Source organism: Salmo salar, chromosome 10, assembly GCF_965601325.2.
Source record: "Salmo salar chromosome 10, fSalSal1, whole genome shotgun sequence".
Taxonomy (NCBI): domain Eukaryota; kingdom Metazoa; phylum Chordata; class Actinopteri; order Salmoniformes; family Salmonidae; genus Salmo; species Salmo salar.
In genome coordinates, this window is record NC_138300.1 from 15,060,433 (window position 1) to 15,086,012 (window position 25,580).

Consider the following 25,580-nt stretch of genomic DNA (forward strand, 5'->3'; position numbering starts at 1 on the left):
CATTCTAATTATATGGACAGAATCATCACAATAGAATTCTTATTCTTAGGACCGAATCATCACTGATATTTCAGATTGTTTTCTGATTGTCAGACAGACAAAGATCAATGTCAAGCGGGTGAAGTGACATTTTTCTTGTCTATTTCAATTCTCCCCGTCATATCACACCTGAAAAATAATCATGAATTGGTGGTGTTGCGGAAAATTGTGGTGAGTATGCTTCAGGGCATATCGCGGATCAATCATGCATGTGGATGAAATCCGTTCATGCAATTGCTGATAATCCCATCCAGAGTATGTGAAGATTTGTGAAACACACACGCACACACACACACACACACACACTTTACCTGCGCATAATCCTGCTCAGCCGTGTGTGTTTTTTTTCTTCGCTGAAATGTTTTGCACCGGTCTAACAAGCGACCATTACTGTGTGTCGTAAAATATATTTTCTGTTTGAAGCAATCAGATTTTCCGTTGTTGCTCTGTGCGTTGTTTCCAGCGAATCATATCGCGGCATGCACACGATTGGGTAGTGGGTTAGGTTGTCGAGACGAGTGCTAGATAACTTTCATTATTTAGAAGAAAAAAAAAGGTAAGTACATTTACAAATGCTGTGCATAATAGCCAATATTTGATGTTTTTATTAGCTAGTGGTATTGTGTTATACACGTTGATACAGAGCAGTTTTTGTATTCAAAATCCGACATTTCAATGGCGGTCTGGCTGCTATCGATAGCCGGATGGGATTACTGAAAGTCGTCATGCTAACTCTTAGCTAGCTAGCTAGCTAGCTCCCGCTGTCTGCAATTTAGTATTTTGTTTAATTTTTTTGGCAATTTTGGGTTTTGACTGATGACCTGCATTGACAGTGACGTAGCTAGCTAGAAAGTAACAGACCCTGGCTGTTGATACCCCTTTTTTGTGCATACGTGACACTGAACTAATGTGTCTTATCCGCTTCATCATGTCAGCGTGTGGTACTAACGTTTTACGTTAGCTAGCTATCTTCCGAATCTTCCACTACTCTTTGACGTTGCAAATAGTTAGTTAAGGTAGCTAGCTAGTCAGCCAGGGCATGATGTAGCCACAAACACTAGCCAGCGTAACGACATAATTGCTGATCTTGTTTAGCTACAATGCGATTAGTCTGGCCACCACATTTCAGCATCAGACCTGCTAACTAACTACTGTCACAGTTCCCTCCTGATTCCCAACTGCCCCTATCTATTAGATCTGAAGGGGTTGGAAAGGTGTAGGCAATGTGGCGAACCCCCCCTTAAAATCCTTTAAACAGGTCTGATCTTCTCAGATCTATAGGAATGAGTGGGTGGGGGCTAAGAGTTGATTTCGGCTGCGTGCTCAATTTCACACATTCTTAACTCTTTATGCTCAAATGCTGCACTATCTGAGGGTTTTCATGTTGTGCAATTGCAGTGAGAAACCTGCAGCTCCTGAGAGAATGCCTCAGACGAGTAAAGTGAATAATTCTGCAGCAGGCGGCCCTGGGCAGGTTTCTGCACCAGACCACGGTGAGCCGCCGCCACCCCAAGCCGAGCCCAGGGACCTGGCTTCTGGGGATGGAGGGGTAGGAGTTGATGAAGACCAGGGAGACCTCCAGATCAACAAGTCACCCAGCGATCCTAAGAAGTACAGGTAAGATCAACTTGAAATAAAGAACATTTCTAAATTCAGATATAGCCCGCGTATGGACCCAGAACTTAATTGAGCAGCTGACCAATTACGCAACACTAGTTCTGGGTTAACCGAGATTAATAGCTGCATCATCAGAGTGCGTGCGAATTTCTCTACCCGTCCCAGGTTGTGATGTTTTCAGTTTCACTGAAATAGAACTGGCTTATCATGTTAATTTATTTTACTCGCTCTGAAGGTATATCGAGCTGACCAATGGCCTGAGAGTTCTCCTCATCTCAGACTTTAGCGGGGCAGACGGCAAGGACGCCTGCAGAGAGGAGGAGGAGGAGGAAGAGGATGGCGCATCAGGAGGTGGAGAGGAAGCGGAAGAAGAGGGGGATTCAGGGGAGGGCACAGAAGAGGAGGACGAGGATGCGGAAGAAGAGCACGACAGTGACTTTGAGGAGCTAGATGAGGAGCAAGAAGGGAAACAGAAGAAGGGGAGTTCAGAGAAACAGGTTGGTTTCCCTATAGCACAATATTAGGCTAATGCTTTCAGATGACTGATCCAACAGCTCACAGAGGGAGCATAGCCACAAGGGTGCTATGCAGTCAGCTAGTTCACTCTAGGGATAGTGTGATAAAGTGTGGGGACTGATGGAATTTATGAACTGAAAAGGTGTGCATACTTGCATGTTCGTGCATGATGTGTGTTTTTTAATGTGTTTACTCATCCCTCCCGTGTCTCCCAGTCTGCAGCTGCTCTCTGTATCAGTGTGGGGAGCTTCAGTGACCCGGAGGACCTTCCAGGCCTGGCCCATTTCCTTGAGCACAGTGAGTGCTTTTAACAGGGGACCTTATGTATTGTAGTGCTATAGAAGATGATGCACATTCTCAATTGAACACTACATTGGAACACTACCTCTAAACAACACGTCTGTCTGTCTTTCTCTCTATTTCTTTACCTGGTCTTCCCTCTAATCTCTTGACTCTTTTTGCACTCTCTCTCTCTCTCGCTCCCTCACTCTTTTCCGCTCTTCCTCTCTTCTCTCAGTGGTGTTCATGGGCAGTGAGAAGTACCCCGCTGAGAACGGCTTCGATGCCTTCCTGAAGAAGCACGGCGGAAGCGACAATGCCTCCACCGACTGTGAGCGGACCATCTTTCAGTTTGACGTCCAGAGGAAGTACTTCCGTGAGGCTCTCGACAGGTGAGCCAAGCAGCCTTAAAGGAACAGTTCAGCCCCAAACCAACATTTTGTTAGCTGTTTTCATGCCTCAAAAGTGGTCCTAAATCTAACTTGTCCAGGGTCGTTTACAATAGTGCACACTGTTCAAAAAGTTTTGCAATGGAAAATTAAAATAAGTATTTATTATTGGACAAGTTTACTCTCTGTTTAAATAGGTGTCCTTCCGTTTCGTGCCTAATGAATACGACCCAGGTGTGCAGTTTGTCATTGGATGATCTCTCCCATTCCCCAGATGGGCCCAGTTCTTCATCTGCCCGCTGATGATCGAGGACGCCATCGACAGAGAGGTGGAAGCAGTGGACAGTGGTGAGTCGGGGAATAGTTAGAGGAAACCACGGCCGCGTCTCAATAGTCTAAAGAAGCCTCCTCCCCCTTTCTCCTTCATCTGCTCAGATTGGTTTCACACAGCTGGTCAGCATGAGTGAAGGACTCACGACGAAGGGAGACCAGTGTAGACAACTGAGACCCTTCCAATGTTGAATACCACAGGCTTTTTCCATGCCCCAGCCTCAGTCACAGTTCCCACTCTCTCCTCTAATGGATTGTCCATGCCTCTCCCTTTGATGTGCAGAGTACCAACTGGCTCGTCCATCAGACTCCCACCGCAAGGAGATGCTGTTCGGAAGCCTGGCCAGGCCCAAGCACCCCATGGGCAAGTTCTGCTGGGGTAAGGATACACGCATTGGCTGTCATTTCCCAATTATCTCTCCTCCATCGCAAATGCTACCCAGGTACCAAAGGCTTCCGTTGTTCGACAAACATTCTAATTGTACTTTATCCTGCTTGTAAAACAAATAGTTGGATGTATTTTCATTTGCACCTTCCTGCTTGTAAATGTCTCTGTGATCGTCAAGTGATGTCTGCCTTTTAAATATGTACACGGTGAGCTTTTATTACATGCTTTAGGATGGTAATGTCTATCTGCGCGGTTAATAATGCTGAATAACAGTGTAATAACTTGAATGACTGAAATAACTGTGTTTTAAAACGTTCATTGAAGGTGTAATAACGGATATGTCCCTGTCCTCGGTCTCCCCCAGGAAATGCTCAGACACTGAAGCACGAGCCCAGAGAGAAGCAGATCAACACCTCCCAGCGTCTCCGAGACTTCTGGAAGAGATACTACTCTGCTCACTACATGACCCTCACAGTGCAGTCCAAAGGTAGCTAGCCACCCGGCCAGACACAAAGGATCCCTACTCCACTGAAGTGAATGGGGATTGTAGTCAGTCTACTGAAGTGAATGGGGATTGTAGTCGGTCTACTGAAGTGAATGGGGATTGCGGTCCGTCTACTGAAATGAATGACGATTGTAGTCGATCTGTTGACGTAAACTTGACTCAACTGTCCTTGTTTGTCCATCAGAGACATTGAACACACTGGAGGAATGGGTTAGAGAGGTCTTCAGCAAGGTGCCCAACAAGTAAGTGCACACGGCCACATGCATGCTGTCAAACATACTCGCGCTCGCTCGCTCGCTCACTCCGTCACTTTTTTTGCAGCGCTCAACCGAGACCTGACTTCTCTGACCTCCAGGACCCGTTTGACACACCAACCTTCAACAAGCTCTACAGAAGTACACAGGCTATAAACTAACATTCATACATGTCATTTTATCAACCTGTGCTTACTTACTGACTATACCAATTCCTCAATTTCAATCGTGTGTGTGTGTGGCAGTTGTTCCTGTGAGGAAGGTGCATGCTCTCACAGTCACCTGGGCGTTACCTCCTCAGGGCAAGCAGTACAGGTAAGCCCCCCTCAACGATGGCACCCTCACTTGTTGAACCTTTTCAAAGATCAATTTAGCAAATATTTCCACCTCACAGTAATCCTGCGCTCCATACAAACTGCTTGGTTTGTCTTGGTGTCTCCATGTAGGGTGAAGCCCCTGCACTACATCTCCTGGTTGATTGGGCACGAAGGCGCCGGCAGCATCCTATCCTTGCTCCGGAAGAAGTGCTGGGCCCTGGCTCTGTTTGGAGGGAACAGTGAGACAGGCTTTGACCAGAACACCACCTACTCCATTTTCTCCATATCTATCACGCTCACTGATGAAGGATTCCAGAACTTTCATCAGGTCAACTGGCGCACACACACACACACCCACACACATGCAAAAACACATAAACACACACACGTGCCAATGTGTGATGACACACACACACACTGTGCAAAAACTCATACATGCCCATGTGTGATGACACACACAGTCTGGATGTAAAGTGCAGCCGTTTTCCCTGGACAGGTGGTTCATCTAGTGTTCCAGTATATGAAGATGCTGCAGACTCTGGGTCCACAGCAGAGGATCTATGAAGAAATCCAGAAGATCGAAGCCAATGAGTTCCACTACCAGGAGCAGGTACAGTCACACTTCCCGGTCTAACCCTCTGTCACGAAGCTGACTTTAAGCTGTCACTGCCATGACATAACGCGTCATAAGCATGTCATAAGTGAGTGAGGGCTCTGTACGAACTTCTGTCCCACCACAGACCGACCCCATAGAGTATGTGGAGAACATCTGTGAGAACATGCAGCTCTTCCCCAAAGAGGACTTCCTGACTGGAGACCAGCTCATGTTTGAGTACAACCCAGAGGTACTGTCTGTCTGTCTCACCAAGTAGACATTGGATCATTCCTAGTTAATCTGTAATGGCTAATTTCCGGACACTCTTTGTACTTTTGCAGGCCCTAAAAAGTTAGGTCACCCCACAGTATTGTCAGAACAATTGCCCATACCAAAGCCTGTACTGTAACTGGAATGCACGCAACTGTATTCTTCATTGAAGTGTGTGCATGTGTGTCTGTCCTCTACAGGTGATCTCCTTGGCCCTGGCCCTGCTTACCCCAGAGAGGGCCAACCTGCTACTGCTGTCCCCGGAGCACGAGGGCCACTGCGCCCACAAGGAGAAGTGGTTCGGCACCAACTACAGCATTGAGGGTAAGAGCAAGTGTCTCTGATTAGGAGTGCTGATCTAGGATCAGGTGCCGCTTTTCCATTCATTTTGATCTAAAAGGCAAATCTGATCCTAGATCTGCACTACTCTGAGACACTGTGAATACCGGCCCAGGATTTGCTTAAAGTGAGATTGGCTGAATTGGAACTACAATAGCTGTTATTGTCATAACAAGATATTACCTTTTATATGATTCTTCTTACAGTGCTGTAGGGATGTGCCGAATACTCTGACAAAACGAGTATCGTAAAGGATTTGGAGATTTTTCCAAATACGATTATGACACAAGTATTTTTATTTTATTTTCCGCGATCAGAATAAAGTAATTTTCATCTGCCAGCACGCATCTCTCTTTCACTCAAACCGAGTGAAGCGCTGTGTTCTCAAAATAACTATTGGCTAGTTCTTCTGTCTGTTAAGAAACAGGCGGGGTATCGGTTGAGCCTGCTGCAACGATTGGATCAGAACAAGCCGCTTCTCCCTCGGCTTTCATTTCCCCAGACAGACACTCGCACCGCCACTCGTCTCAGGGCACAAGTCTCCCCTTCTACCAACATGTATGAGTCAGAATCCGTAGCTAGTCATTGTTGTTCAGTCAAGGTATTTTCTGTAGACTTTGCTGAGGCCATACGGACGCTTTTATCTGTCTCCTTGGCGTTGTTTATTAGACCTACTTTGTCTGTATAATTATTCCATTGCTGACAACGTCTGCGTTATGTTGTGATCCATGCCTATGCTTGCTGTTATTATTTCTGCTCACCCAGGCATGTTTACCTCCAGGGGTCCTATCAAATGGCTAAATGCTCCATTGTATGAACATCCTTAAACAATTTATATGTTAGCTTGGTATATAACACCATCCTAGAGCAGGGGGTTCTGCAACAGGTCAATCGCGAGCTTCCAGTTCCAACTATGAGTAGCTCGCCAAACAATTCTAAAAGTGCATGTGGTTTTTTTTTTCTTCACTTGTTCCACCACAAACTACCGTAAACAAATCTCACACGTCACAGACACCTCAAGATCCAATTAAATTCACATTGACGTTATCCCACACCTGGTTAGCCACAATTGGCATAAAAAGCCAAATGTTACGCTATCTGCCAATTCATTTCCAGCAATATTGCCCCTGTCTGTGTGGTGCGCACGTTGCCAGTTAGCTTTAAAGATAACCGTCTTCTGGGTAGACAGACTTTTCCCTAAACCTTCTAAATTAAATGTTAACTACAAAGTAGGCTTACAGTGCATTTGGAAAGTATTCAGACCTCTTGACTTTTTCCACGTTTTGTTACATTACAGCCTTATTTTAAAATTGATTAAATCGTTTTTTCCCCTGAAATCTGCACACAATACCCCATAATGACAAAGCAAAAACACATACTCGGTGGCCGTATATTCAGCAGCTTCTTTCGTGACATGATACGTTGGTGTGTGATGTTATTGTGTTGTGTTGGTCTGTGACTGACTGAGTGTCCTGTTCTGTACTGGTAGACCTCCCAGAGGAGTGGGCACAGCGCTGGGCCGGAGACTTTGACCTCAACCCCGACCTCCACCTGCCTGCTGAAAACAAGTTCATTGGTCAGTACAGATGGTGGACATTGTTGTGTGCCAATCATATTGACTCTACAATATTCACTTTTCAGTCTATTGATGTGTACAATTTTTGGGGGGCCATAGTCCTATCTTTTTTTTTGTGTGTGTGTGTGAATGTTTTTTTTTAATCAAACATAAATAAATACTGGGATTGACACAGACAATAGGCGTTTATCCTTTTCCTTTGTTTCCATAGCAACGGATTTCACCCTGAAACCATCGGACTGTCCAGACACAGAAGTCCCGGTGCGGATAGTGAACAATGAGAGGGGCTGTCTCTGGTTCAAAAAGGACAATAAGTTCAAGATACCTAAAGGTGTGTGTGTGTGTGTGTGTGTGTGTGTGTTTGTTTATTGGAGTGTGTGTTTATTGGCTTACTTTGGTAATGTATAACCCAAGGGAATTGTAGTGACGTGATTTACTCTGTTTCAATATGTGTAAGACAGAAATGTTAGTAGCTACTAAGCTATTTAACACATGTCAGATGACATAATGTTCTTGTGATTTAATACCTTCCCTATTTTCTTTCTTCTGTTAGCTTATGTCCGTTTCAACCTCCTCTCCCCAATGATTCAGAAATCTCCAGAGAAGTTAGTATTTTATATGAATCAATTTCTTACTAAATCTTTGCTTTTGATTGCTATTCACAATCACTCCTAGCTGCAAAAGTTCTAGAGGTGGTTTCTAAATGGCTATGTATTGTGCCCCTGTAGCCTGGTGCTGTTTGATGTCTTTGTGAACATCTTGGCCCATAACCTGGCAGAGCCAGCCTACGAGGCTGATGTGGCCCAACTGGAGTACAAACTGATTGCCGGGGAGCACGGCCTCGTCATCAGGGTCAAGGGCTTCAACCACAAGCTGCCTGTGAGTCTCGCATGCATGCATACATCCATACATGCATACAGTTGAAGTCGGAAGTTTACATACACCTTAACCAAAGACATTTAAACTCAGTTTTTCACAATTCCTGACATTTAATCCTAGTAAAAATTCCCTGTCTTAGGTCTGTTAGGATCACCACGTTATTTTAAGAATGTGAAATGTCAGAATAATAGTAGAGAGAATTATTTATTTCAGCTTTTCTTTCATCACATTCCCAGTGGGTCAGAAATGTACATACACTCAATTAGTATTTGGTAGCATTGCCTTTAAATAGTTTATCTTGGGTCAAACGTTTCGGATAGCCTCCACAAGCTTCCCACAATAAGTTGGGTGAATTTTGTCCCATTCCTCCTGACAGAGCTGGTGTAACTGAGTCAGGTTTGTAGGCCTCCTCGCTCGCACACATGTTTTCAGTTCTGCCCACACATTTTCTATAGGATTGAGGTCAGAGCTTTGTGATGGCCACTCCAATACCTTGACTTTGTTGTCCTTAAGCCATTTTGCCACAACTTTGGAAGTATGCTTGTCCATTTGGAAGACCCATTTGCGACCAAGCTTTAACTTCCTGACTGATGTCTTGAGATGTTGCTTCAATATATCCACATAATTTTCCTGCCTCATGATGCCATCTATTTTGTGAAGTGCACCAGCCCCTCCTGCAGCAAAGCACCCCCACAACATGATGCTGCCACCCCCGTGCTTCACGGTTGGGATGGTGTTCTTCGGCTTGCAAGCCTCCCCCTTTTTCCTCCAAACATAACGATTGTCATTATGGCCAAACAGTTCTATTTTTGTTTCATCAGACCAGAGGACATTTCTCCAAAAAGTACGATCTTTGTCCCCATGTGCAGTTGCAAACCGTAGTCTGGCTTTTTTATTGCGGTTTTGGAGCAGTGGCTTCTTCCTTGCTGAGCGGCCTTTCAGGTTATGTCGATATAGGACTTGTTTTACTGTGGATATAGATACTTTTGTACCTGTTTCCTCCAGCATCTTCACAAGGTCCTTTGCTGTTGTTCTGGGATTGATTTGCACTTTTCGCACCAAAGTACGTTCATCTCTAGGAGACAGAACGCTTCTTCTTTCTGAGCGGTATGACGGCTGCGTGGTCCCATGGTGTTTATACTTATGTACTGTTATTTGTACAGATGAACGTGGTACCTTCAGGCATTTGGACATTGACTGCCAATGATTAACCAGATTTGTGGAGGTCTACAATTTTTTTTCTGAGGTCTTGGCTGATTTCTTTTGATTTTCTCATGATGTCAAGCAAAGAGGCACTGAGTTTGAAGGTAGGCTTTGCAATACATCCACAGGTACACCTCCAATTGACTCAAATGATGTCAATTAGCCTATCAGAAGCTTCTAAAGCCATGACATCATTTTCTGGAATTTTCCAAGCTGTTTAAAGGCACAGTCAACTTAGTGTATGTAAACTTCTGACCCACTAGAATTGTGACACAGTGAATTATAAGTGAAATAATCTGTCTGTAAACAATTGTTGGAAACATTACTTGTGTCATGCACAAAGTAGATGTGTTACCCGACTTGCCAAAACTATAGTTTTTTAACAAGAACTTTGGAGTGGTTGAAGAACAAGTTTTAATGACTCCAACCTAAGTGTATGTTAACTTCCGACTTCAACTGTACATACATATCAAATGAAATTTCAAATCAAATATTATTGGTTACATACACATGGTTAGCAGATGTTAATGCGAGTGTAGCGAAATGCTTGTGCTTCTAGTTCCAACAGTGCAGTAATATCTAACAAGTAATCTAACAATTCCCCAACAACTACCTAATACACACAAATCTGAAGGGATGGAATAAGAATATGTACATATAAATATATGGATGAGAGGTGGCCGAGTGGCATAGGCAAGATGCAATAGATGGTATAAGATAGAGTATATACATATGAGATGAGTAATGTAAGATATGTAAACATTATTAAAGTGGAATTGTTTAAAGTGACGAGTGAGTCTCTATGTAGGCAGCAGCCTCTCTGAGTTAGTGATGGCTGTTTAGCAGTCTGATGGCCTTGAGATAGAAGCTGTTTATCATTCTCTCGGTCACAGCTTTGATGCACCTGTACTGACCTCGCCTTCTGGATGGTAGCTGGGTGAACAGGCAGTGGCTCGGGTGGTTGTTGTCCTTGATGATCTTTTTGGCCTTCCTGTGACATCGGGTGCAGGTAGTTTGCCCCCCGTGATGCATTGTGCAGACTGCACCACCCTCTGGAGAGCCTTGCGGTTGAGGGCGGTGCAGTTGCCGTACCAGGTGGTGATGCAGCCCGACAGGATGCTCTCAATTGTGCATCTGTAAAAGTTTGTCAGGGTTTTAGGTGACAAGCCAAATTTCTTCAGCCTCCTGAGGTTGAAGAGGCGCTGCTCTGCCTTCTTCACCACGCCGTCTGTGTCGGTGGACCATTTCAGTTTGTCTGTGATGTGTACGCCGAGGAACTTTAAAACTTTCCACCTTCTCCACTACTGTCCCTTCGATGTGGATGGGGGGTGCTCCCTCTGCTTTTTCTTGAAGTCCACGATCATCTCCTTTGTTTTGTTGACGTTGAGTGAGAGTTTGTTTTCCTGACACCACACTCCCAGTGCCCTCACCTCCTCCCTGTAGGCTGTCTCGTTGTTGGTAATCAAGCCCACTATTGTTGTCATCTGCAAACTATGGTGTTGAATGCTGAGCTGTAGTCAATAAACATCATTTTTACATTCCTCTTGTCCAGATGGGATAGGGCATTGTCCAGCGTGATGGCGATTGCATCGTCTGTGGACCTGTTGGGCGGTATGCAAACTGAAGTGGGTCTAGGGTGGCCGGTAAGGTGGAGGTGATATGTTCCTTGACTAGTCTCTCAAAGCACTTCATGATGATAGAAGTGAGTGCTACGGGGCGGTAGTCATTTAGTTCAGTTTTCTTTGCCTTCTTGGGAACAGGAACAATGGTGGCCATCTTGAAGCATGTGGGGGCAGCAGACTGGGATAAGGAGTGATTGAATATGTTCGTAAACACATCAGCCAGCTGGTCTGCTCATGCGCTGAGGACGCGGCTAGGGATGCCGTCTGGGCCAGCAGCCTTGCGAGGGTTAACACATTTAAATGTCTTGCTCACTTCAGCCACAGAGAAGGAGGGGGGGCACAGTCCTTGTTAGCAGGCCGCGTCGGTGGAACTGTATTATCCTCAAAGCGGGCAAAGAAGATGTTTAGTTTGTCTGGAAGCAGTACGTCGGTGTCTGTGACGTGGTTGGTTTTCTTTTTGTAGTCCGTGATTTCCTGTACACCCTGCCACATACGTCTCGTGTCTGAGCCGTTGAATTGCGACTCCACTTTGTCCCTATACTGACATTTTGCTTGTTTGATTGCGTTGCGGAGGGAATAACTACACTGTTTGTATTCGGCCATATTCCCAGTCCTCTTTCCATGGTTAAATGTGGTGGTTTTGCGCCTTCAGTTTTCCGTGAATACCGCCATCCATCCATGGTTTTTGGTTAGGGTAGGTTTTAATAGTCACAGTGGGTACAACATCTCCAATGCACTTCCTTTATAAACTCAATCACCGAGTCAGCCTATAGATCGATGTTATTCTCTGAGGCTGCCCGGAACGTTTCTCAGTCCGCGTGATCAAAACAATCTTGAATCGTGGATTCTGATTGGTCAGACCAGCGTTTAATGGTTCTAGTCACGGGTACATCCTGTTTTGAGTTTCTGCCTATAGGACGATAGGAGCAAGATGGAGTCATGGTCGGATTTGCCGACGGGAGGGCAAGCTTTTTATGCATCGTGGAAGTTAGAGTAGTAGTGGTCCGGTGTATTGCCTGCGTGAGTGCTGCAATCAATATGCTGATAGAATTTAGGTAGCCTTGTTCTCAAATTTGCTTTGTTAAAATCCCCAGCTACAGTAAATGCAGCCTCAGGATATATGGTTTCCAGTTTACATAGAGTCCAGTGAAGTTCCTTGAGGGGTGTTGTGGTATCATACATACTGTACATACAGTGCCTTTGGAAAGTATTCAGACCCCTTTACTTTTTCCACATTTTATGTTACTTCCTTATTTTAAAATTGATTAAATTGTTTTTTCCCCTCATCCATCTACACACAATACCCCATAATGACAAAGCAAAAACAGTATTTTAGATTTTTTTTTTGCTTTAAAAAAAATGGAAATATCACATTTACATAAGTATTCGATCCCTTTACTCAGTTGTTGAAGCACCTTTGGCAGCGATTACAGCCACGATTCTTCTTGGGTATGACGATACAAGCTTAGCACGCCTGTATTTGATGAGTTTCTACCAATCTTCTCTGCAGATCCTCTGAAACTCTGTCAGGCTTTATCAGGTTGGAGATTATAACAGTACATGGCCAAGATGTTCAAATGTTCATAGATGACCAGCAGGGTCAAATAATAATCACAGTAGTTGTAGAGGGTGCGACAGGTAAGCACCTCGGGACTAAATGTCAGTTGGCTTTTCATAGCCGATCGTTCAGAGTTAGAGACAGCGGGTGCAGTAGAGAGAGAGGGAGTCGAAAACAGAAGTTCCGGGACAAGGTAGCACGTCCGGTGAGCAGATCAGGGTTCCATAGCCGCAGGCAGAACAGTTGAAACTGGAGCAGCGGCATGACCAGGTGGACTGGGGATAGCAAGGAGTCATCAGGCCAGGTTGTCCTGAGGCATGGTCCTAGGGCTCAGGTCCTCCGAGAGAAGAGAGAGAATTAGAGGGAGCTACTTAAACTCACACGGAGACAGGAGAAATACTCCAGATATAACATACTGACCCCAGCCCCCGACACATAAACTACTGCAGCATAAATACTGGAGGCTGAGCCGGGAGAGGGGTCGGGAGACACTGTGGCCCCGTCTGACGATACCCCCGGACAGGGCCAACCAGGCAGGATATAACCCCACCCACTTTGCCAAAGTACAGCCCCCACACCACTAGAGGGATATCTTCAACCACCAACTTTCTACCCTGAGACAAGGCCAAGTATAGCCCACGAAGATCTCCCCCACGGCACGAACCCGAGGAGGGCGCCAACCCGGACAGGAAGATCACGTCAGTGACTCAACCCACTCAAGTGACACACCCCTCCTAGGGACGGCATGGAAGAGCACCAGTAAGCCAGTGACTCAGCCCCCGTAATAGGTTTAGAGGGAGAGAATCCCAGTGGAGAGAGGGGAACCAGCCAGGCAGACAGCAAGGGAGGTTCGTTGCTCCAGTGCCTTTCCGTTCTCCCTCACACCCCTGGGCCAGACTACACTCAATCATCAGACCTACTGAAGAGATGAGTCTTCAATAAAGACTTAAAGGTTGAGACCGAGTCTGCGTCTCTCACATGGATAGGCAGACCATTCCATAAAAATGTTGCTCTATAGGAGAAAGCCCTGCCTCCATCTGTTTCCTTAACAGGAAGCCAGTGTAGGCTAGCACTGGAGTAATATTATCAAATTTGTGTGTTCTAGTCAAGATTCTAGCAGCCGGGTTTATCACTAACTGAAGTTTATTTAGTGCTTTATCCAGGTAGCTGGAAAGTAGAGCATTGCAGTAGTCTAATCTAGAAGTGACAAAAGCATGGATGCATTTTTGGACATAGTTTTGGATTTTTGCAATGTTACGTAGATGGAAAAAAGCTGTCCTTGAAACAGTCTTGATATGTTCGTCAAAAGAGAGATCAGGGTCCAGAGTAACGCCGAGGTCCTTCAATTTTATTTGAGACGATTGAACAACCATCAAGATTAATTGTCAGATCCAACAGAAGACCTCTTTGTTCCTTGGGACCTAGAACTAGCGTCTCTGTTTTGTCTGAGTTTAAAAGTAAAACATTTGCCGCCATCCAATTACTTATGTCTGAAACACAGGCTTCCAGGGAGGGCAATTTTGGGGCTTCACCATGTTTCATCGAAATGTACAGCTGGGTATCGTCCGCATAGCAGTGAAAGTTAACATTATGTTTCCGAATGACATCACCAAGAGGTAGAATATATATAGTGAAAACAATAGTGGTCCTAAAACGGAACCTTGAGCAACACCAAAATGTTCAGTTGATTTGTCAGATGGCAAACCATCCACAGAGACAAACTAATATCTTTCCGACAGATAAGATCTAAACCAGGTCAGAACTTGTCCATGTAGACCAATTTGGGTTTCCAATCTCTCCAAAAGAATGTGGTGATCGATGGTATCAAAAGCAGCACTAAGGTCTAGGAGCACGAGGACAGATGCCTTGGTCTGACAGCATTAAAAGGAAATTTACCACCCTCACGAGTGCAGTCTCAGTGCTATGATGGGGTCTAAAACCAGACTGAAGCGTTTCGTATACATTGTTTGTCTTCAAGAAGGCAGTTAGTTGCTGCGCAAAAGCTTTTTCCAAATTTGTTGAGAGGAATGGGAGATTCGATATAGGCCGATTTTATTTATTTTTAGTTTAAAAAAATATTTTCTGGGTCAAGGTTTGGCTTTTTCAAGAGAGGTTTTATTACTGACACCTTTAGTGAGTTTGGTACAGATCCGGTGGATAGGGAGCCGTTTATTATGTTCAACATAGGAGTGCTAAGCACAGGAAGCAGCTCTTTCAGTAGTTTAGTTGGAATAGGGTCCAGTATGCAGCTTGAAGGTTGAGGTGATGACTATTTTCATCAATGTGTCAACAGATATAGTATTTAAAAACTTGAGTGTTCGATCGGGTTCAAGTCCAGGCTCTGGCTGGGCCACTCAAAGACATTCAGAGACTGGTCGTTGTCCTGTTGGAAGATTAATTTTTGCCCCAGTCAGTGGTCCTGAGCGCTCTGGAGCAGGTTTTCATCAAGGATCTCTCTCTGTATTGTGCTCTGTTAGTCTTTGCCTTGATCCTGACTAGTCTCCCAGTCCCTGCTGCTGGAAAAACATCCCTACAGCGTGATGCTGCCTGCCATGCTTCACAGTAGGGATGGTGCCAGGTTTCCTCCAGACGTGATGCTTGGCAATCAGGCCATAGAGTTCAATCTTGGTTTCATCAGACCAGAGAATCTTGTTTCTCATGGTCTTGGGAGTATTTGGGTGCCTTTTGGCCAACTCCAAGCAGACTGTCATGTGCCTTTTACTGAGGAGTTGCTTCCGTCTAGGCCACTCTACCAGGAAGGCCTGATTGGTGGAGTGCTGCAGAGATGGTTGGCCTTCTGGAAGTTTCTCCCATTTCCACAGAGGAACTCTAGAGCTCTTTCAGAGTGACTATCGGGTTCCTAGTCACCTCCCTGACCAAGGCCCTTCTCTCCCGATTGCTTAGTTTGGCCAGTCGGACAGCTGTAGGAGGAGTCTTGGGGGTTCCAAACTTATTCCATTTAAGAATGATGGAGGTCACTGTGTTCTTTGGGACCATCAATGCTCCAGACATTTTTTGGTACCCTTCCCCAGATCTGTGCCTCGACACAATCCTGTCTCAGAGCTCTACGGACAATTCCTTTGACCTCATGGCTTGGTTTTTGCTCTGACATGTACTGTCAATTGTGGGACCTTATATAGACAGGTGTGTGCCTTTCCAAATCATGTCCAATCAATTGAATTTACCACAGGTGGACTCCAAGTGGTAGAAACATCTCAATGATGATCAATGAAAACAGGATTCACCTGAGCTCAATTTCTAGTATCATAGCAAAGGTTCTGAATACTTACAGTACCATTCAAGGGTTTTTCTTTAATTTTACGTTGTAGAATAATAGTGAAGACATCAAAACTATGAAATAATGAAGTAACCAAAAAAGTGTTAATCAAATCAAAATATATTTTAGATTCTGTAAAGTAGCCACCCTTTGCCTTGATTACAGCTTTGCACACTCTTTGCATTCTCTCAAGCAGTTTCACCTGGAATGCTTTTCCAACTGTCTTGGAGGAGTTCCCACATATGCTGAGCACTTGTTGGCTGCTTTTCCTTCACTCTGCATTCCAACTCATCCCAAACCATCTCAAATGGGGATGAGGTTGGGTGATTGTGGAGGTCAGGTCATCTGATGCAGTACTCCATCACTCTCCTTCTTGGTCAAATAGCCCTTACATTGCCTGGAGGTGCGTTGGGTCATTGTCCTGTTGAAAAACAAATGATAGTTCCACCAAGCGCAAACCAGATGGGATGGCGTATCGCTGCAGAATGTACCTTGAATTCTAAATAAATCACATTGTCACCAGCAAAGCACCATCACACCACCTCCATGCTTCACGGTGGGAACCACACATGCGGAGATCATCCTTTCACCTACTCTGCATCTCACAAAGGCACAGCGGTTGGAACCACAAATCTCAAATTTGGACTCATCAGACCAAAGGACAGATTTCCACTGGTCTAATGTCCATTGCTCGTGTTTCTTGGCCCAAGCAAGTTTTTCTTCTCTGGTGTCCTTCAGTAGTGGTTTCTTTGCAGCAATTCGACCATGAAGGCTTGATTCACGCAGTTGAGATGTGTCTCTTACTTGAACCCTGAAGCATTTATTTGGGCTGCAATTTCTGAGGCTGGTAACTCTAATGAACATATTCTCTGCAGCAGAGGTAACTCTGGGTCTTCCATTCATGTGGGTGTCCTCATGAGAGCCAGTTTCATCATAGCGCTTGATGGTTTTTGCAACTGCACTTGAAGAAACTTTAAAAGTTCTTGAAATGTTCCGTATTGACTGATCTTCATGTCTTAAAGTAATGATGCTGTCATTTCTCTTTGCTTATTTGAGCTGTTCTTGCCATAATATGGACTTGGTCTTTTACCAAGTAGGGATATCTTCTGTATACCACCCCAGCCTTGTCACAACACAACTGATTGGCTCAAACACATTAAGAAGGAAAGAAATTCCACAAAATAACTTAAACAAGGCACACCTGCTAATTTAAATGCATTCCAGGTGGTGACTTCATGAAGCTGGTTGAGAGAATGCAGTATACACACACTTACATACAGCTATTCTGCACTCATTCTACCAATTCATGCAACCCTAGTCTACACTGAGTGTACAATACATCAGGAACACCTGCTCTTTCCATGACATGGACTGACCAGGTGAATCCAAGTGAAAGAAAGCTATGATCCCTTATTGATGTCACTTGTTAAATACACTTCAATCAGTGTAGATGAAGGGAGGAGACAGGTTGAAGAAGGATTTTTAAGTCTTGAGACATGGATTGTGTATGTGTACCATTCAACGGGTGAATGGGCAAGACAAAAGATTTTAGTGCCTTGGAACGGGGTATGGTAACAGGTGCCAGGCGCACCGGTTTGAGTGTGTCAAGAACTGCAACGCTGCTGAGTTTTTCCACACCCAACATTTCCCATGTGTATCAAGAAGGTCCACCACCAAAAGGACATCCAGCCAACTTGACACAACTGTGGGAAGCACTGGAGTCAACATGGGCCAGCATCCCTGTGGAATGCTTTCGACACCTTGTAGAGTACATACCCCAAAAAATTGAGGCTGTTCCGAGGGCAAAAGTGAGGGGGTGCAACTCAATATTAGGAGGGTTTTCCTAATGTATTGTACACTCCGTCTATAAACCCATTCTGCACTTCAGCAAATGTGCCCTAGCTTCAGACAACCCTAAAGCTGACCTGCCAACTCAACCTCCCTGCCTCTGTCCCTGTGTTAGTTGCTGTTGAACTTGATAGTGGACCACCTGGCAGACTTCACGGCTGAGCCCGGTGTGTTTAACATGTTCGCGGAGCAGCTGAAGAAGACCTACTTCAACATCCTCATCAAGCCAGAGAGGCTGGGGAAGTGAGTTGGATTTCTGACACTGACTTCTCAGCCCTGTATAGCATACAGCATCTGGCTGCTCGTTCTCTGCAACTCCACCCACCCATTTTCTTTTTATGTGTCTCTCTCTAGCTGTCTTTCTCTTTTATCTCTCTCTCTCGGAACACGAGTCAGAGTTGTAAAGTGATACACTACCTTCAAAACAGTAACAATTATACATTTGGTGTGATGGTGAATTATTTGAACACATTTTTTTCCCTCTTCCTCCCCCTCTCCTACATCTCTCTCCTTCCTTTCCTCTCCCTCTCTCAGGGACGTGCGTCTGTTGATCCTGGAACACTGTCGCTGGTCGGTCATCCAGAAGTACCAGGCCATCATGAAGGGCCTCACCGTGGATGACCTCATGACCTTTGTCAGCGGCCTCAAAGCCCAGCTCTACACCGAGGGGCTGGTGCAGGGCAACTTCACTAGCACTGTGAGCACAAACTGACACACACACACTTCACTAGCACTGTAAGCCTCTTTATAAACACACACGAACACTGTCTGATGCACATAAACACACCTACACACACTGTTTTTAGCTTGTCTAGAGAGGACAGACTAAAATAGCTGTTTAGCACTAACCCCAGCACTTGCATCCCAGATCTTTCTTGCATGCTAATTATTGTCCTAATCAAGTAGGTGATGTGAAGTAATACATTTTAATTATTCTGCTGCTATCCCTATGCTATAATAGTCATGCTATTAGGCATTATGTAATTGTTCTTTGCCCACAGGAGTCAATGAAGTTTCTGCAGTATTTTATTGAGTAAGTATCCTCCTCACTCTCTTTCTTAACTCTGAAAAGCAGGTCTGTAGCCTTCAGGTTAGCGCGTTGGACCAGTAACCGAAAGGTTGCTGGTTCAAATACCGGAGCCGACCAAAGTGAATGAAAAAAAAAATCTGTCGCTGTGCCCTTGAGCTTAGCAGGGGCCCTGTAAAATGGCGACCCTGGGCGTGACCCCACTCTCTGCGGGGTGACTCGGGGGGAGTTGGCAAATGCAAAAAAATTAATAAAATAAAACATTTACATCACACACTTGTGTGTAACAGGACAAATATAAGCACCCGCTTTTATTATTATCGTCAAGCAACACAGTACTTACTATTGTTATTACTTGCGATGATTGAGATTTGTGGTTGGTATGACCTACTTCAGTTGAATGAACTGATTGTAAGTCACTCTGTACAAGACCGTCAGCTAAATGAATAACATGTAAATGCAATAATCTTCTGCGCTCTACAGCAAACTGCAGTTCAAGCGTCTGTCCGTGGAGGTCCCTGTGCTCTTCAGAGTGGTGGAGCTTCCTCAGAAGCCTTACCTGTGCAAAGTCAAGTCCCTCAACAAAGGAGATGCCAACTCTGAAGTTACTGTCTACTACCAGGTACCTAACGTTCACCCAACAGTCAGCCAACCTTCACCCAACATTAAGCAAAAAAAAAACATTTCCCCCAACCTTCAACCAACATTCGCTCAACATTACAGTTCGGTGTATTATGGTTATGTCTGTGTATGTGGTCTTTTGCTGTCGATAAATAACCTGTCTTTTTCTGTCCTTGTCCAGTCAGGCCTGAAGAACCTAAGAGAACACACGCTGATGGAGTTACTGGTGGTAAGTGTTGTAGCTAACAAGGCCTGACTGGAATACTGAGGGATCTATTTTCGGGTGGCGCAAGTGTCAAACGCACGTTAGTTTGCAATTTCGTCACGTAAAACCTGGTGCACTGGCATTTTCCAGCCTTAACGCCAGGTTCGGCAATTTACCCGTCTTAACAGCTCGCTCGCGCTGAGGTGGGAGGGGTGGCAATATTTGAGATGTATCCTTAAGGACACAAGATCCAAAGTGACAATTTCCTGCAGCCCATCCTATTTGGAAATATTGTTGTATTAAAAAACAGGTGCTTGTTTTCCGTTTCATTTCAAGCCCTCCATATTTGACCCTTACCCCAGGCCTAGACTAATAAGGCTGCTCCAGCAGCAATGTGTCTTTGTCTTTTTTAATCCTGGCCCTGCAAAGTAGCCTATCCATAAAAGGTGTTTAAATGGTCTATTCGTCAGAGTGCCTTGAATTGAAAATACGCTGCACATCCTACCTGCGTACTTCATTTCGTTTGTTCAAGTATCTACGCCAGAGAGCGCGTCTGGTTACCAAAGATGCACCCCTCTTAACTTACTGCATTATAGGACTGAATCATTTAAGTATCAACGACAGGCCTAGGCTATATTTTGCTTATTGAGAACGTGTTTCACACATACAATACAATTTCCGAGGGCTGTACTCATTGAAGCCAATTACAACAATGTTGACCTGACTGCCGACAATCCAAACATAGGCGTTGAGCAAGTACTGTTTTATATTTTAGATATTTTTTTCTGTTGCTATTAGGCTATTCGTTACTGTAGCCTATGCAGTTTAATAAACTGTAGTACCAATCCACAGTGGACCAGGATGAGAATAGTCCATGCCCCCAGCCGAATTGGAGTTGATGACAATGCAAAGACCGTCAATAACATACAGAACTTGAGGCAAATGCATGCAGTACAGTATTAATCCATGGAACACTTTGATTGGCCAGTGAGTGGCCAAGTTTTCGTCATACCTACAATTTGTTTATTCATCAAAACCTAGTCCTTTCGCACCACTGCCAACTATTGCGCTCAAAATTCGAGCTGTGAAAATAAATACTAATATTTCTGACAGACCTATAGTGCTACCGCCAGCGATTCGATTTACCATTGCGTTAGGTTTTTTAAAATAGAGCCCTGAGTCAGTGAGTGGTGTTATGGGTTAAAGGGATACTTCAGGATTTTGCTACGCCCTTTATCTACTTCCTCAGAGTCAGATGAACTCATCGATACCATTTTTATGTCTGCATCCTGTATGAAGGAAGTAAGAGGTAGTTTCGAGAGCCAATGCTAACTAGCGTTCACAAAATGACTGGAAGTCTATGGTATGCTAGCTGTTACCATAGACTTCCAGTCACTGAGCTAACGCTAGTTAACAACTTCTTTCAAACTGCATGCAGAGACATAAAAATGGTATCCACGACTTCATCTGATTTGCCAAAATCCCAAATTATCCCTTTAATGAGGTGTACTATCTTTGCTGCTCTGTTCCCAGATGCACATGGAGGAACCTTGCTTTGATTTCCTCAGGACAAAGGAGACTCTTGGGTTAGTCCCCCCCCCCCCCCTTCATAACTATAAAAAAAAAAATAACTAATGTAATAATATCTAATAAGTAACTACTACTTAATAACCATTTACTTAACAGAGCAGTGTTGACTGATTTCAACTTTGACCTTGTATCCATCAGCTATCAGGTGTACCCCACATGCAGAAACACTTCGGGAGTCCTGGGCTTCTCCATCACCGTGGAAACGCAGGCCACCAAGTTCAAGTGAGTCACCAGCACTGTAAATCTCTTACGCTACACTTGATCAAAATGTTGTTGCGATACAATTATTTAATTTCATGTATGATGTATTGGAATATTCAACATGCATAAGGAAACCCAACTTGTAGCTGTGCGTCAGGGTCAGTGACAGCTGCTGATGTTTTGTCAGGGGCAGTTCAGAGGAGGAGGATGGTAGCGTCATATTCAGGTCAGATGGTTAGCATTGTTGATAGTAGAAGTGTATTACACAGTAGCTTCACAATATGCTTCTCATAAGCCTGAGAAGGTTATCGAAAGATTACAAGGGCAAGATTTGTATAAAAAAAGAGCACAGATGCATTGAAAATAACTCTCTTTTTGGGAGATGCCATCCCCTTTCGTTTTTTTTATATATATACAAATAAGAGGCAGTCTGACGCCCCTGGTGTCCTTTTCTCTCCCTCCCAGCACGGACTACGTGGAGACCAAGATCGAGGAGTTCCTGGTGAGCTTCGGGGAGAAGATGACCAACCTCACGGACGAGGCCTTCAAGACCCAGGTGACCGCTCTCATCAAGCTCAAAGAGTGTGAGGACACGCACCTGGGGGAGGAGGTGGACCGCAACTGGTTCGAGGTGGTCACCCAGCAGTACGTCTTCGACCGCCTCAACAGAGAGGTAAGACTGTACACGGTCACAGCCGCATGCTTTACTCGAACTCTGTCATAATGTCGACATCAGGGGTGGCTCTCCTCCAGGGACACTGGGGGGCACTACCCCTCCATCAAACACTACATGACCAAAAGTATGTGGACACCTGCTCGTCGAAAATCTCGTTCCAAAATCATGGGCATTAATATGGAGTTGGTCCCACCTTTTCTGCTATAACAGCCTCCGCTATTCTGGGAAGGCTTTCCACTCAATGTTGGAACATTGCTGCGGGGACTTGCTTCCATTCAGCCACGAGCATTAGTGAGGTCAGGCACAGATGTTGGGCAATTAGGCCTGGCTCGCAATTGGCGTTACAATTCATCCCAAAGGTGTTTGATGGGGTTGGGCAGGGCTCTGTGCAGGCCAGTCAAGTTGTTCCACACTGATCTCGACAAACCATTTCTGTATGGACCTCACTTTGTGAATGGGGGCATTCTCATGCTAAAACAAGAAAGGGCCTTCCCCAAACTGTTGCCACAAAGATGGAATCACAGAATCATCTTGAATTTCATTGTAGGCTGTAACATTAAGATTTCCCTTCACTGGAACTAAGGAGCCTAGCCTGAACCATGAAAAACAGCCCCAGACCATTATTCCTCTTCCACCAAACTTTACCGTTGGCACTATACATTCGGGCCGGTAGCGTTGTCCTGGCATCCGCCAAACCCAGATTTGTCCATTGGATTGTCAGATGGTGAAGCGTAATTCATCACTCCAGAGAATGTGTTTCCACTGCTCCAGAGTCCAATGGCGGTGAGCTTTACGCCCCTCCAGCCGACACTTGGCATTGCACATGGGGATCTTAGGCTTGTTTGCGGCTGCTCGGCCATGGAAACCCATTTCATCAAGCTTCTGACAGTTATTGTGTTGACGTTGCTTCCAGAGGCAGTGAGTGCTAAAGCACGGTTGTAACACTCACTATGAGTATTGCAACCGAGGACCGATGATTTTTACGTGCTTCAGCACTCGGCGATCCCGTTCTGTGAGCTTGTGTGGCCTATCACTTCGCGGCTGAGACACTTCGCGGCTCCTAGACGTTTCCACTTCACCATGGCCGCACTTACAGTTGACTGGGCAGCTTTAGCAGGACTCACTTGTTGGAAAGGTGGCATCCTATGACGGTGCCACGTTGAAAGTCACTGAGCTCTTCAGTACAGGCCATTCTTCTGTCAATGTTTTATCAATGGAGATTACATGGCTGTGTGCTCGATTTTATACACCTGTCAGCAACTAGGGTGGCTGAAATAGCCAAATGCACTAATTTGAAGGTGTGTCCACATACTTTTCTATATTTAGTGTACATGCCAGGTTGCTTCAGCTCACTAGTTCCCGCACTAGGTGGAGGAGGGGGCGGAAGAAACGTCTGGGGGAGAGAAAGGGTAGGAATGTTTATTCATGCATTATGTCATCCTGTCCCGCTGTGCTGCAGATTGAGGCTCTGAAGCTCATCACCAAAGCAGAGCTGGTGTCCTGGTTCATGGAGCACAGAGACACCACCAGCAAGAAACTCAGCGTGCATGTAAGTCTGCCAGCTTTGACTGTGTGCGTGCGTGCGTGCAAGGGAGAGGGAGTGCGTTGAGCATTCCCCATGGAATGAATGGAGAGGGATCTCATTCGCTTTGTCCATTTTTAATATTCACAGTCATTGGCACTATCCTACTCTCAGCTATTCCAGAGCATACTGTAATCTCGCGCTCTCTCCCTGTCTCTTTGTGTCAGGTGGTAGGCTTCGGAGAGGAGGAGAACGACCAGGCAGGCCAGAGCAGCTGCGGCCCGAACCCCGCAGAGGGCGACGAGGACCAAGGCCAGGCCCTTAAAACCTCCTCCTACGGAGAAGTGTCCAAGCTGACCTTCCTGCCCGCCTCGCCCATGCTGGCCGACGCCACGCTCATCAACGACATCCGCGCGTTCACCTCCTCCCTCACCCTCTACCCCTACCACAAAATCCTCAAGTAAATCGTTTCCGCAAAGCGGGAGGCGAATGAAGGAGCAGGGGGAGCCATATTAGCTCAGGACAACGATCCAGGCCACAACGCAGTGCAGTGGCGTCGTCAGAAGGGAAACGCTCCTTTCTCCCTCTTCGTTCCCCACTTTTTCACTTTCTCTTTTCATCCAAGATAATAAAATAACAGCAGCAGCAGGCACTAGTATTAATAATTGCAATCACCACTAGTTCGCTAGGCTCAAAAGCAGCCGGTGTTAAACGAAATTGGTCGAGAGCTTGTCCATTTATTCTCACCGGTCCCTGATGGATTGAATCGGAGGAATCACCTCTGCTGTGAATGGTAGTAGTAGGGACTCCGGGTCTGGCTGGCAGGAGGGCAGACAGAGAGGGTGGGAAAGAAGAGAGGGTTCTATCATGTATCTGTCATATCTTCATTTTGTTGTTTTTTGAACTTATTATCACATATCGTATGAAGCATCACCGCTAACATTGAAGGATTGTGTGTATTTTAACAATGGACATCAGGGTTAACATCCGTTCATGCTGTAAGATTCTGACCGTAGAAAAGTGAAGTATGTTTGTCATACCAGTAAGCCTGATTCATGTTCGGTATGTGACGTAGTTTCTGATTTGTTTTCAAGGTATTGTTTTAACTGTAATTGTGTTTGTAAAGAGGCTAAAGGGAAAACCTCACTGTTACTGTATACTGTAGGTTTAACATTTCAGCCCTACCTCTGCCTTTAAAACCACTGGATGACTGGTATGTTTTAATCTATAGCCTGTTGTTATCATCTTTACATGTAAATATTTATTAAACGTGAAATGTAGGATATTTCAGGTGTTTTTGGTCTTCTCTTTCATATGATGTCATGCGGCATTGATGACCAATTCTGTTAAATGCCCATTTTACAGTTGGTGCTGAAACATTGTTGATGGGTGAGGTACGTTTTCATAGCGTACTTACCTTGTACTGTCCCTGAAATACATGTAAAGCACTGGGATTAATGCCAACTCTCAAAGCTGGCTCCTTCGATCCCCAGTTGATCAGGTGGGTATGGAACGATGCACAACCTATTGTTACCCGAGACCCTCTAGACCCATTGTGGATTGTCTTCTCGTGGATAGGACCTTCAAGCTTGGTGGGGGGTGTTAATTGTAAAGCAATCAATATCTACCCTGCAAATGAAAATTGGTTCTTTTGAAAGTTCCCAGAATTGCCTGGGATGTTGCAAGAATGTTCTTGTGATATTCCCGAAGGTTGCACCAAACATTACTACAATGTTCCGCAATTTCCAAACATGTTAGTTTTTATGAAGTTCATAGCATATTTCTTGTAGGCTTTAACATAATATTCCATTGATGTTCACGAAATACCATTTTGTACCTTGTCTTGGAGTTCCTTAGAAAATGTTATACTTTAGCAATAAGTCTTGAGGAGATGTGGTATATGGCCAATATACCATGGCTAAGGGCTGTTCTTGTTG

The 25,580-nt window shown here is 45.0% G+C and overlaps 1 protein-coding gene across 1 annotated transcript; it reads left to right on the plus strand.

Moving 5' to 3' along the window:
- Positions 1–447: 447 nt before the first annotated feature.
- LOC106613566 (nardilysin) lies at positions 448–24,928 on the plus strand. The gene is made up of 29 exons (XM_082956741.1): positions 448–595; positions 1,438–1,656; positions 1,892–2,153; positions 2,388–2,469; positions 2,690–2,843; positions 3,115–3,188; positions 3,454–3,549; positions 3,923–4,045; positions 4,248–4,305; positions 4,385–4,458; positions 4,563–4,632; positions 4,764–4,962; positions 5,131–5,244; positions 5,375–5,479; positions 5,700–5,823; positions 7,328–7,414; positions 7,626–7,745; positions 7,968–8,019; positions 8,143–8,293; positions 17,917–18,044; positions 18,336–18,498; positions 18,803–18,834; positions 19,312–19,450; positions 19,631–19,678; positions 21,188–21,240; positions 21,383–21,466; positions 21,911–22,118; positions 23,581–23,670; positions 23,871–24,928. The coding sequence occupies exons 2-29, from the start codon at positions 1,463–1,465 to the stop codon at positions 24,105–24,107; spliced, it is 3,321 nt and encodes a 1,106-aa protein (XP_082812867.1). The 5' UTR covers positions 448–595; positions 1,438–1,462; the 3' UTR covers positions 24,108–24,928.
- The last annotated feature ends 652 nt before the right edge of the window (positions 24,929–25,580 follow it).